Source organism: Antechinus flavipes, chromosome 1 (assembly GCF_016432865.1).
Source record: "Antechinus flavipes isolate AdamAnt ecotype Samford, QLD, Australia chromosome 1, AdamAnt_v2, whole genome shotgun sequence".
NCBI classification, from domain to species: Eukaryota; Metazoa; Chordata; class Mammalia; order Dasyuromorphia; family Dasyuridae; genus Antechinus; species Antechinus flavipes.
Window position 1 is genome coordinate 668,755,235 of NC_067398.1, and position 13,636 is coordinate 668,768,870.

The 13,636-nt window shown below is 39.5% G+C and overlaps 1 protein-coding gene and 1 non-coding gene across 2 annotated transcripts; both read left to right on the plus strand.

The window, feature by feature from the left end:
* Positions 1–298: 298 nt before the first annotated feature.
* On the plus strand, positions 299–405 carry LOC127546021 (U6 spliceosomal RNA). Its single transcript, XR_007949892.1, has one exon. It is a non-coding gene; the product is annotated as a U6 spliceosomal RNA (small nuclear RNA).
* Positions 406–9,958: 9,553 nt separating this feature from the next.
* On the plus strand, positions 9,959–11,945 carry MRPL34 (mitochondrial ribosomal protein L34). Its single transcript, XM_051972115.1, has 2 exons — positions 9,959–10,164; positions 11,418–11,945. Exons 1-2 carry the CDS (start codon positions 9,974–9,976, stop codon positions 11,689–11,691), a joined length of 465 nt encoding a protein of 154 aa, XP_051828075.1. The 5' UTR covers positions 9,959–9,973; the 3' UTR covers positions 11,692–11,945.
* Positions 11,946–13,636: the final 1,691 nt, after the last annotated feature.

The following is a 13,636-nucleotide window of genomic DNA, read 5'->3' on the forward strand; positions in this document are numbered from 1 at the left end:
ATGTCTAGGGACTTTTTTTTTTGGGGGGGGGGAGAACCATGGCTTTCACAAAGTCCAATAATTATTGAATTATTTCTCCTCAATTTCTTTTCCAGGTCACCTGTTTTTTCAGTAAGAGTTTTCACATATTCTTCCATTTTTTTTCATTCTTTTCATTTTGTTTTATTGTTTTTTGATGTCTCATGGAAACATTAGCTTCTTCTTGCTCAATTCTAATTTTTAAAGAAGTATTTTGTTCAGTGAGCCTTTATATTTTCTTTCCCATTTAATAGATTTTGCTTTTTAATGCTTTTTTCTTGTGCTTGATTTGGCAGCACATATACTAAAATTGGAACGATGCAGAAAAGATTAGTATGGTCCTTGTGCAAGAATGACATACAAATTCATGAAAATTTTTAATGCGTTCTCCTCAGTGAAGTTTTTATACATCTTTTCCCTGCTTCAGTCAATTCTGCTTTTTAAGGATTCTCATCTTCAATGGATTTTTGTATATTCTGTTTTTTTCTCTACCTTCTTTACCAAATTTTGGTGAAGTTTTTTTCCCCCCCATGGTTTTCTTGCATCAGTCTCATTTTTTTTCCTAATGTTTCCTCCATCTCTCTTATTTTGCTCATTTATTTATTTATTTGTGGCAAAGCAAGGATTAAGTGTCAATTGAGTCCTACTCCCAGTGCCTTTGGCTGAATGACCACTTAAAAGGGATATTGAAGAAAAGACTCCTGTTTGGTTTAATTGAATCAGATGCCTTAGGAGATCCCTTCCAGCTGGAGATTTTGTGACATTGTGATGATTTTATAAGGTGCCCAAGTTAATAGGGCTATTAAATGGTAAATTCTAGGCTTCTCTCTCTCTCTCTCTCTCTCTTAGAATGATGACATCATTTTGAGCGTTATAAATACTTATGAAGGAAGATGATAGCCACATCCAGAGAAAGAAGTGAAACATGGAAGTATGCATAGTATGGTTTTACACATAAAATATGTATGTATATGTATATGCATGCATATTTGTGTCTAATAGTAATCTTCTGTAAGGTGGAGTGGGGAGGGAGGGAGAATAATATATAGTTTTTTTTTTTAAGTAAACAGTATGAAATGGAAATTCACGAAAATGGAAATATATTAAATCATCTTTTTATGTTGTGCTTTGTACATGGAAATGTTCTTTTTTTGTCTTTGTGTACAAAGTTCAAATTGAACAAAATAGTTCTTTAAAGTTCAGATTGGACAAAATAGCTTTTAAAGGAAAAATAGATAAAATGAACATTTTTTTAAAAGATTAAATAAAATTTAAAAAGAACTTAAAATGCTACATACATGTCAGTTATTGGGATGGTTATCAGATATCCATTGTAGAGAGTTCATGAAGCCTCCTGAGTTTTTTGTTTATAATTTCAACATCAGCCACCAGCTTAATGGATATTCTAGAAATTTTGAAGAACAGGACAACCATCTCTATCTAAGGATGACTGAGATAGACAAGAGTGTACTCAATAGTACATTTAATAAATGCTTCCTGAATGAAATACAATCTGAGTTTTTCTCTAAAGCGAAATTTTGATATGTATTAACTAATAAATCTTTAGGGTCACTATAGCACTTTACAAATATTATTTTATTTGGTATCCACAAAACGAGGGGGGACAAATGCTAATATTATGCCATTTTATAGTTGAGAAAACTGAGGAAATCAGAGGCTTGCCCAGGATCACATAGCTACAAATAGCCAAACTGGGATCTTTTTGTAAAAGATAAATAAATAATAGAAATAGAAACAACAGTCCCATGAGTCAGGCAAAGAACTCATTGCTATTCCCAGTTTATATATGATGAAATTGAGCTTCACAAATAGAGAGGAGATTTATCTGGAGTTACAGAGCTGGTAAGTGGCAGAGCTGGTATTTGAACACGGGCTTGAATAAGTCTGAAGTCTATCACCTTCCCTGAACATCAATGGCCCAATACACTGCCAGTTGTAGGGGACTAAATCCCTAGTTGTATCTTCTGCTGAGCAAATGTCGATAATGCTCCATTTGTTGGTTATGATTATAAGGCATAAAAGTGCATGCATGGTACAGGATCCAGCAGAGTCTACGTCAAGGAGAAGGCCATACATACCTTTGAGGGTTTTGGCCCAGTGATTTTATTAATCACTTAATTGTGATTTATTGTAATCTTGATTTTTAAATCACAATTAAATAGCTCTTTCTGGGAAATGTGCAACAATTATTAATTTTTTTGTTTTTTGTTTTTCTTTTTAAAAAACTTTCCAATCACATTTTATTTTCCCAATGTAGGCAAAGATAATTTTCAGCATTCACCTTTGTAAAATCTTATTTCCAAATTTTTCTTTCTCCCTTCCCCTCTCTTCTTCCTAAAGCAACAAGGAATCCGATATAGGTTAAGTATGTGCAATTCTTCTAAACATATTTATTTCCATCATGTTGTACAAGAAAAATCAGATCAAATGGGGAAAAAAAAATGAGAAAGAAAAAGCAAAACAAACAAAAAAATTGAAAATACTATACTTCATTCCAAATTCAGTCCCCATAGTTCTCTCTCTGGATGCTGATGATATTTTCCATCCAAATCCTTTGGAATTGTCTTAAATCACTGCATTGCTTTGAAGAGCCAAGTCCAACACAGCTGATCATTGTGTGATCTTCTTGTTACTGTGTACAATGCTCTGTTCACTCTACTCAGCATCAGTTCATGTAAATCTTTTAAGGCTTTTCGGTAATCAGCCTGCTCATCATTTCTTATAGAATAATAATAACTATTGTTATAAAATAAACTGAAATCAGCCTGCTCATTATTTCTTGAAAAACAATAACAATTATTATTTAAATACAACAAATACAACTATTTTCCATGAGTACTTGAATAAATCTTGCTTTTTTTCTATAGATTCCCAAATAGGTTCCAACTTATGTTGGCTCTATTGATCCCTTTGAAGTTGTTTCTATGAAACTTGTAGCTTGGCTAATTGCTCTTATGTAGTTTTCCTATAACTACATAATCAGTATATAAGGCAGTTAGCTCAGTAGACATAGTGCTGGATCTAGAATTGTTCCTCAGAACTAGACAAGTCATTTAAATGCTATTTGCCTCTGTTTCCCCATCTGCAAAAGGGGAATAATAATTGCACTTAACCTCACAGGGTTGTTGTGAGATTCAAATGAGATGATAATTGTAAAGTCTTTAACATAATGCTTAGTACACAGAAAATGCTATGTAAATGTTAGCCATTTTTATTAATTGGGAAATATTTAGCGAAATAAAACGACAATTCAATGCAGATAAGTTAATATGTTATACAAGGATCCATTCCTCTTTGAGATTGACACTACTGCCCTATAATATATCAAAAAATGGTCATCCACTCTCCACTTACAGAGCGTCAGTGATTTAAAATTCAATTCACTGAACATTTATTAAGAATGTAGTATGTGTCAGGCACTATGCTAAGGGCTGGAAATACAAAAAGAGGCAGTCCTTGTCCTTAAGGAGTTTCAGTGTAATGGGGCAAGATAGCATGCAAACAAATATATATAAAACAAGTTATAGGTTGAATAAATTGGAAATAATTAACAGAGAAAAAGCACTGCAATTAAGAAGCATTGGAGAAGACTTCTGGTAGAAGGTGGGATTTGGGGAGGTCAGTAGTCCAACTGGATTAGAGTGGTTTCTCAGGGGGACAGCCGGAGAGAATGCCTGGATCTGAGATGTGGGATTTTTTTTGTGGAATAGACAAGAGTCCAATGATATTTGCCTGAAGAGTATGTGTTGGCAGTTGCAATGGTCTTGTGATGAAGAGAGATGACACAAAGGTGAAATCACCACATTTGGTATAGAGGGTTCAGGGGGTCTTCAGGGTGACTCTTAGATTGCAAGCCTGGGACACCCCTAACTCAAGACCCACTTAGGCAGCTCATTCCCCTTTGGACAAGTCTATTAGGAGATTTTTTCCTGACATCAGGTTGCAATTGATTCTGGAACATCCACTCCTTCCCATTTCTAGTTCCTTCCTCTGAGGCTAAGGTCAACAAATATAATTTCACTTTTCCAGAATGAAAGACAAAATACTTTAAAATAAATATTAAATAAATAAAATTTTAAATAAAATAAAAGACAGCTACCATATTCTCCCTTGTCTTCTTTCCAAGACGAACATCCCTAATTTCTTTAACTGATCTATATACAGGACATAATCTTGAGCTCTTTATCATCCCAATTGACTCACTCTGAATTCTCTCCATCTTATCAGTGTCTGTCCTAAAATGAGATTCCTAACATAACTGATGTGGAAATATATTTTGCATGACTTCCTATGTATTAGGGGTATTGTATTTCTTGCCTTCTTATGATGGGGGGGGGAGAAGGAGCTAGTTGAAGGGAAAGAATTTGGAAATGAAAAATAAAATTTAAAAAATATAATAGTTTCACAACTCAAATAAAACAAATTAAGAAAAAATGTGATTCCTAGAAATGATGTGGATAGATGTAAAACACTGATTATAAAAATAAAGTCAGATTAAATAATTGGAGAAATATTCACAGTTCTTGAGTAGGTGAAGCCAATGTAATAAAAACGACAATTTTATCTAACTAATCTACTTATTCAATGCCATTGCAATTAAATTACTAAAAATTATTTTAATGAGTTAGAAAAACTAATAATAAAATTCATTTGGAAGAACAAAAGATCAAGAATTTCAAAGAAACTAAGAGAAACAATATAAAGGAAGGAGATTCAGCAATACCAGACTTTTTTTTTAATTTTAATTTAATTTTATTTAATAATAACTTTATATTGACAGAATCCATGCCAGGGTAATTTTTTACAACATTATCCCTTGCACTCGCTTATGTTTTGATTTTTCCCCTCCCTCCCTCCACCCCCTCCCCAAGATGGCAAGCAGTCCTATATATGTTAGATATGAGCAATACCAGACTTTAAACTATATTATAAGACAGTAAGTTTCAAAACCATCTGTTATTGGCTAAGAAATAGTAAAGATAGATTAGCAGAACAGAACAGACATATAATGCATAGTACTAAAGGATTATGTGTTTAACAAATGTAAAAATTTAAATTTTAGGGATAAGAATCTGCTGGCTTCACTCAGCTCAGGTGTCCAAAAGAGAACAGAGCACTCTTTTACTATAATGAATTGTGGTGTTTTATCAATACTTTGCTAATGCTGATTGTAACTTTACTGACTGATCTTTCAATTTGTGATTCCTGTGGATCCTTACCTCCATTCCTTGAATCACAAGAAGCTGTTTTTTCTTAATGGCTACAGCTCCATCTTTTATGGAAAGAACCTCAAATATATGACTTTTGTGATCCATGGCCCAGGAGGCTCTTTTCGCAGCACAGATTCTGCTCTCGATTCACATAGACTGGGTTCAATCTTTCCCTCAAAAATGGATGGGGCTCCCTTTCCTCTCCCTTTCTGGCTTATGAGACTCCCATTATTCTGACTTCTGAGTTTGACTTCTTGAGCAGCTGTGGAGTGGATAGAATGCCAGGTCTGGAGTCAGAAAAGCCAAATGTGGCCCCAGACACTACCTAGCTGATTGGCTGTGGACAAGTCACTTAACCCTGTTATCTCAGTTTCCTTAGCTGTAAAAATGAGCTGCAGAAGGAAATGGCAAAACACTCCCATATCTTTGCCAAGAAAATGCCAAAATGGAATCGCGAAGCATCCGACATGACTTAAAACAATTGAACAAAAATCTGGCTCCAGGTCTAACTCTCTACCCTCTGAGACACTTAGCTGGCCCATGCTGCTGGGTACCATATTGGGTAATGTATGAAGGACAGAGATGACCAGCTGGTAGTTGACCATTTTTGTTCCTTCTTTCAGGCTGGATTTTTCTCAGGTCTTTCTAATCTCTTTTTTCAGAGGCTTTAGGATATAAACTTTTCTTTCCTTCTTATGTTCTTTCCTTCTGGGAAACTTAATCTGTCATTGTCTGTCATTTTAACAGTTAGCTCACCTTTTTGCCTGAAGCAATAGCTCTCAGGCTTTTCTCTGTTCCCCACCATCACTCCGAGGCAATTGGGGTCAAGGAACTTGCCCAGAGTCACACAGCTAGGAAGCTATTAAGTATCTGAGACCAGATTTGAACTCAGATCCTCTTGACTTCAGGTATAACTATCAGATAAACATTATTAATTCAATCACAATAGCTCACAATTCCAATTAAGAAAATTCCTATGGAAAATACCAATCCCATTCAGAGAAAGAACTATGGAGACTGCATGCAGGACAAAACATACTATTTTCACTTTTTTTTTTGTTTTTCTCATGATTTTTCCCTTTTGTCCTGATTTTCCTTTTCCAAAAAGACATGGAAATATGTTAAAAAATGATATACTATCAGATTGCTTGCTATCTTGGGAGGTAAGGAAGAAGGGGAGGAAGAAAAAATTGGAACTCAAAATTTTACAAAAACGAATGTTGACAATCATCTTTAGATATGAACAAATTTCAGAAGAAATTAAAACCATTTCTAGTCAAATGAAAAAATGCTTTAAATCGCTGTTGATCAGAGATTTGCAAATTAAGACAATTCTGAGGTACCACTACACACCTCTCATATTGGCTAAAATAACAGGAGAAGATAATGATGAAATGTTGGAAGGGATGTGGGAAAACTGAGACACTAATACATTGTTAGTGGAGTTGGGAACTGATCCAACCATTCTGGAAAATAATTTGGAACTATGCCCAAAGGATAATCAAACTGTGCATACCCTGTGATCCAGCAGTATCTCTATTGGGATCCCAAAGAGATCTTAAAGGAGGGAAAGGGACCCACATGTACAAAAATGTTTGTGGTAGCCCTTTTTGTAGCAACCAGGAACTGGAAACTGAGTGGATGTCAATCAGAGAATGGCTGAATAAGTTATGGAATATTACTGTTCTGTAAGAAATGATTAGCAGGATGATTTAGAGAGGCCTGGAGAGACTTACATGAACTGAAGCTAAGTGAAGTGAGCAGATGCAAGAAAACATTGTAGACAGCAACAAGATTATTTGATGATTAATTCTGATGGATGTGGCTCTTTTCAACAATGAAGTGATTCAGGCTAATTCCAATAGACTTGTGATGGAGAGAGCCATCTGCACCCAGAGAGAGGACTGTGGAAACTGAGTGTAGATCACAACATAGTAGCTTCACCTTTTTTGTTGGTGTTTGCTTGCTTTTTTTTTTTCTTTCTTCTTTTTTCTTTTTTGATCTGGTTTTTCTTGTGCAGAATGATAAATGTGAAAAAATATATATATATAAGAAAAAGAAAATCATCTTTATATGTAATTTAAAAAAAAAGAAAAATATTATACTATTAAAATAAAATAAATAAGAAAATTTCTAACATCCAGACAAAGATTTGGTTTTCTGCACTGATTTAAACTTTTTCTTATCTCTAGCATTATATAGCTTCTAAATGTTGAAGGGGAAAAAAATCAGCACCACAGAGCATAGTATAGAGTCTGTTATTGGATGGTTATAGGGGAAGTTGGAGAAAGAACAGACTTTTTAGGGGGAACTTTGGTTCTTGAGGGGGTGAGGACAACTGGTAACTTTCAGGTTTGGGGTTCTGAATTAACCCTGTTTGTCTCAATTACTTTTCTAAAAGTGATCTGGGGAGAAGAAAATGGCAAATCACTTCAGTATCTTTGCCAAAAAAAATTATAAATGGGGAGAGTAGAACATTTATGGAAAAATGACTAAATGACAATAACAATAAAAAGTTGAATAATATTAGCAAAAAACAAAAAAGTTTTCTGTTCTGTTCAGCCTGAAGGGGACCAGTGCTCCTTGATCTGTCTCTTTGCCACAGCTCAGCCCTGCTTCAGTATCTCCTTTTTGCCAATGGATTTGCTGATCGTTTCTGGCAGGGTGGGGATATCTCCTTCACTATGGCTGCAATTGCTTCTTAACTCTTCCAGAGCTTGCTTTTTCCTCTCAATCATCACTCAGAGACTCCTAGACTTGACTCAAGTCTGCCTCCTGGTACCGATTGTGCTGGTCTCAAAGCACTCTCAAGGTTGGCACAGAATACCTGTCTGGATGCCAGTCAGTTCTTAAACTGACATCGTGGGCCCCCCCCCCCCTCCTCTCCAGGAACTCTACACTGAGAGTAAAGGAGTCCCCCAATCCTTGTATCTCCTTTAGAATAAAAACCAACTTTTCATTTGTGCCCTGGCAGATACATAAACACAGCACACTCTTGGGAGTTATATAGCAAGATTCTGTTTGCCCTTCATAACTGCTGGGAGCAGGAGGGTTTTTGTAGAAACTCTTGGTGAGCTTAGAAGGTTTTGTCACGCAGGGACTCCTGAATAAGTCTTTATTTATTTATAGAGGGCTTCTGCCTTTCTATGTCCTTTCTTTGCATAGTGCCTGACATTTAGTAAATGTTTATTGATTGGGTTACATCTTCACCTTGCCCCTAACTGAGCTCTCTGTCTCTCTACTTCTGTCTCAGTGTCTCTCCCTCCCTCTTTCTCTCTCTGTTTCTCTTTCTAACTGTCTCTTTCACCTCTCTCCCCTTCTCTCTGTCTGTCTCTATCTCTTTCACTCTGTCTCTGTCTTTCTTTGTCTCTTTCTCACCACCTGTCTCTCTGTCTCTGTCTCTGTCTCTCTCTTTCTCTTTCTCTCTCTCTCTTCTCTCTGTCTCTGTCTCTGTCTCTCTGTCTCTCTCTGTCTTTCTGTTTGTCTCTCTTTGTCTCTGTCTCTCTCTGTGTCTCTTTCTCTCTATCCCTGTCTCCTTCTCTTTGTCTCTGTCTCTCTCTGTGTGTCTATTTCTCTCTATCCCTGTCTCTTTCTCTGTCTCTCTCTCTCTGTCTCTGTCTCTTTCTCCTCTCTCCTCCCTGTCTTTCTCTCTGTCTGTCTCTGTCTCTTTCTATCCCTGTCTCTTTCTCTCTGTCTCTGTCTCTCTCTTTCTGTTTCTGAGTCTTTCTCCTCTCTCCCCCCTCTCTGTCTCTGTCTTTTTCTATCTCTGTCTGTCTGTCTCTCTCTCTCTTTCTCTCTATCCCTGTCTCTTTCTCTGTCTCTCTCTCTCTGTCTCTGTCTCTTTCTCCTCTCTCCTCCCTCTCTGTATTTCTCTCTGTCTCTGTCTCTTTCTATCCCTGTCTCTTTCTCTCTCTCTCTCTGTCTCTCTCTTTCTGTTTCTGTCTCTTTCTCCTCTCTCCCCCCTCTCTGTCTCTGTCTTTTTCTATCTCTGTCTCTCTCTCTCTTTCTCTCTATCCCTGTCTCTTTCTCTGTTTCTCTGTGTTTCTGTCTCTGTCTGTTTCTCCTCTCTCCTCCCTCTCTGTATTTCTCTCTGTCTGTCTCTGTCTCTTTCTACCTCTGTCTCTGCCTCTTTCTTTCTGTCTGTCTCTGTCTCTTTGTCTTTCTCCTCCCCTTTTTTCTTTCTCTCCTCCCCTTTCTCACACACCCTTTAAATGTGTGTGTGTGTGTGTGTGTGTGTGTGTGTGAGATCTTGCCTCAGACTATAAGCTCATCGGAGGCAGTGACTGTCCTTCTTTTTGCCTGCTCTTATATTCCTGGTGTTCAGTACAACCCTGGAGCACAATACACGGTTAATACTTTTATTCATCTGATGGGACTCCTTTGCTCAGATGCTTTTGATCAGCAACTAGTAGATTCTTTCCAAGTCTATTGCAAACAGAAGTTGACCTTAAAGTTTTTCTGCCACTGAGTCTTCGTTAATAATAAATCGATCATTCAAAATTTATTAAGCAACTACTATGTGTTAAGCGCTCTGCTACGGCTCCGACCCCAGGACACACTGACTAGCTCCAGGTAATGCTCTGAAAGCCAGCAGCAGATGCAGCCCCAGCTGTGTAGACGCCAGCTGCCCACAGGGACTACAATTCCCGTGAGGCCTTGCGGTAGAGCACCGCATTCCCCCCTCCCCCGAGGACAGGAGCAAGGTGAACTTGTCCGCCCCGAGTATGACGCGCCTGCTCCTACGGAAGGCAGCGATTGGCGGGGAGAAGCCAATAGGAGAAGGTGTTGCTTCAAGCTTAGTGAGGTCTACGGCCAGGAGGAGAGGACTGAGGATGAACTTTGTGCTGCGTACCCTTGGCCAGTGCCGGGGCCTCGCGGGGTCCTGGGGTGGGATCGCCCCTCATGCTGCTCCCAGGTGAGAGTCAGGCAGAGAAGAATCCGGAGAAGAAAGAAGGGCAGCTTTAGAACATGGAGCGGTGGAGTTGAGAGGGAGAGGGAAGCCTTAGAACATGGAAGGGTAGAGCTGAAGGGGGGGAACCTTAGACCGTGGAACGTTAGAGCTGAGGAGGGGGGCGGGGCGGGCTTAGAACGTGAATGTTAGCGCTGAAGGGGGGCAGTCTTAAAACCTGGAACTTCAGAGCTGAAGCGGGGGGATGGGAAGGGCCTTAGAACTTACAACTTTAGAGTGGAGAGAGCGTTAGGGTTCGGGTTAGAACGGGACCTTACAGACCAACCTCATCCTTCTCCGGAGAAGGCTGAATCACGAGGTTATGATTAGACAGTGTCTGAGACGGTCTGATTGCAACTGCAGTGCTTAATGTTTGAACTGGAAAGGGCATGGGGGACCCTTAAAATATGGAATGTTAGCTTTAGACAGGAGCCAGGAGGGAGTCTCAGGAGATGCAGTGTTGGGGCTGGAAGGGAGGGGGGAAGGGGAATTTAAAGTTCAGAAAAGAATTTTCTTTTCTGGAGGAGTAAGGGAGCAGTTCTAGAGAGAAGCAGCCTGCCTCAGAATTTAGTGTCACTTTGAGGTAGTTGTTGCTATCTGTAATGCCGGGATTCCAGGCCAGGGTGAGCTTGTCTGGAGGGGGGGCAATAAGTAAAAAAGAGGAAGGAGGGTTCAGTGAGTGGGGGAGCCTAAGATTTATGAAGTGCCCTCTGTGCTCAGTTCTAGGGATCTAATGTTTTTAATGACAGAGCCATTCTTGAGGAGCTCATAGTTGAGTTGATGGATAACTGGTACTGAGAGGGAGGTGGTTGAATGGCTCCTTGCTGCTGGGGGAGAGAATCTCCCTACAGCCAAAAGACATAGTGCCCTCTTTCCTTGAAGTTAACTCTAGGTAAGTCACTTTTCCTTTCTAGAGGAAACTTGTTTTCTTCTCTGTAAAATGGGGTTAATGATACTGCTCTGTCTTCCCCAGAGGATCAAGTGAGAAGGTGATTTGTAAATGACAAAGTGTTGCTAATCGAGGTCCCAGTGTTTCTATAATAGAATGACCACCTGGGACAAAGGTGTTATAAGAATAATTAGCCCATTTAATAACTGAGGGACCGGGTACACAGCAGTCTAGTGACGTGCTTGTGGTCAGAGGTAAGACTCCTGGCAACACAGCAGTGTTGCCCCCTCTCCTTGAGCTTGCTCACAGAAACCCCCTTCCTTCTCTCTAGACCGTTCCTACCATGGCTGCCCCAGCTCAGGACTATCAGCCTCCTCACTCGAATCTCTGCTGATCCCTGTGGCAGCTTCCATGTGGCACAGCCTAGGTCCCTGGCTCCTTGGGGCTATCAACAGGTGCGCTCTAAGGCCCGGGGCAACGAATACCAGCCCAGCAACATCAAGCGGAAGCGGAAACATGGTTGGATTCGGAGACTCAGCACTCCTGGTGGAATTAAGGTGATCTTGCGGCGGATGCTGAAGGGTCGGAAGTCCTTGAGCCACTGAGGCCTAAGCAGGCTCTCCCCGGGAGCCAGAATGAGCAGCGCCCAAGGACTGCATTAGCCAGACGAGATGGACAGGGACACCTCTAAGACAAAGCTTGAGCTCCTGACTGCCAGCCAGGACGATGGCTACCCTTACTTGGTATGTTAATACCATGGGACTTTTTCAGCAAAATCTTTGAGTTTAGAAGACTGAAATTCTTCCTGTGATGTCAGAGAATTGACTAAATGCAGAACTATTAAAGCAGTTAAACCCTGCAGAGATATTGGAGTATGATCTTTTCCCAGGTGTGCAGTTGATGAGGGAAGTTTTAAGCATATATATGAAAATGAAATTTGGTGGAATACATGTAAAGTCCTGTACTGAGGTTCCAAAAACAACCACACAAATAAAGAGTGAAGGAGGTGTGAATGAATGAATGAATGAACTAGCCAGTGGTTCACTGAGAAAGATCTGGGGGGTTTTTTTGGACTGCAAGTACAAGATATCTTAACTCTATTATGAAAGCTAAAAATCCAATCTCAGGCTGCATAAAAGACAGGTGAAGTGGCCAGAAAAAAAAGTATGAGATAGTCTCCCTGTGTTCAGTTCTGTTAACCAAATTTTGGGAAAGATGTAGCTAAGCTAAAAGGTGATTATGATGGTAAGGAAAAGTGGGACTGCTTAATCTAATTGTTTAGCATTCACAGCCATTCACAAGCTACTCTTCCTCACTTTTCCAGTCTTCTTAGACCATTTCGATCCCCACATGTTTTTAGATCCATTAACAGTGGATTCCCTGCTGTTTGAAAAAAGACACTATCTCCTGACTGGATATTTTCACTGGCTATTCCCCAAACCTGAAATGCTCACCCTTGTCTCTACCTTCTGGCTTTCCTAATTTCCTTCAAGTCCCACCTAAAATCCCATCTTCTACAGAAAGTCTTTTCCTCTTAGTGCTAGTGCCTTTTCTCTGTTGATTAATTCCTATTTATCCTGTATATGCCTTATTTGTACATAATTGTTTTTATGTTGTCTCCCCATTATCACTGAGCTTAGCATAGTGCTTGGCATTTAAATGTTCCTTGACTGACAGAAGATATAGGAGAAAGGGATGGGGCATAGTGCTGTCTTAGGACTTGAGGGGCTGTCTTTAAAGAATTAAGACATATATATGATTGACTCTAGAATACAGTTAGGAACAGTAAATGGAAGATGTGAAAGAGCTGATTTAAGCCTGATATAAGGGGGTAAGATCATAAATCTAGAACTGGAGGGACCTTAGGGATTGTCAGGTTCTACCGAGGCCCATGGAAACTGTGATTTAGATCATACCTGTAGTGTTAGAACCCAGGACCTCCAAATACCCTTTCCCTAAGAGATTGACCTAAAGTGGATTTTGCAATATCTATATGCCCAGAGTTCTCAAAGCACTTTGGACCTCTCTCAGACCCTGCAGGCAGATAAGCCACATTTAAACTCTCAGGTGATCATTTATTATTGAAAATCTGAGACTTGGGTTTTTGGAACCAGGAGGATGAGTTCCTCTTGGAGAGGCAGAATAAAATAGATTCACTTTCTTGTGCGCTTTGGATGATTGAGGACATAAGGGTATTTGTTGACACTTTACCTGATTGCCTGCATTGATCGCTCTACCCCAGAGGGAAATATTCCATACACCTTTGTTGACCTGGGCTGCCCACCTAGAAAGAGGGCTGGGGGATCCTGGTCAGATGGAAAAAGTGTTCCCTGGTTTTGTCTAAAGATTTTAAAAGTTTAGCTTCCATTACCACCAATTTAGGTTTCTCATGTTGCTTCTGGTGGGGAATGGAGGGCAGCAAAATTTTTCTCTGATGATTTCAGGACTGCTGAGGGTATCTCTTTGGACTCTATTAGATACTGAGTGGTGACAGGCAAGAAAGCCAGGCTGCATTGAGGTGTCGTGTTCAGGAGGGGACAGTTCTAATGA

What these genes read in the sequence shown, in the direction of transcription:
- MRPL34 (XM_051972115.1), top strand. Translation starts at nt 9,974, where the DNA reads ATGACGCGCCTGCTCCTACGGAAGGCAGCGATTGGCGGGGAGAAGCCA. An exon ending in GCCCCTCATGCTGCTCCCAG is followed by an intron (nt 10,165 to 11,417) that starts GTGAGAGTCAGG and finishes CCTTCTCTCTAG; the next exon opens with ACCGTTCCTACCATGGCTGC.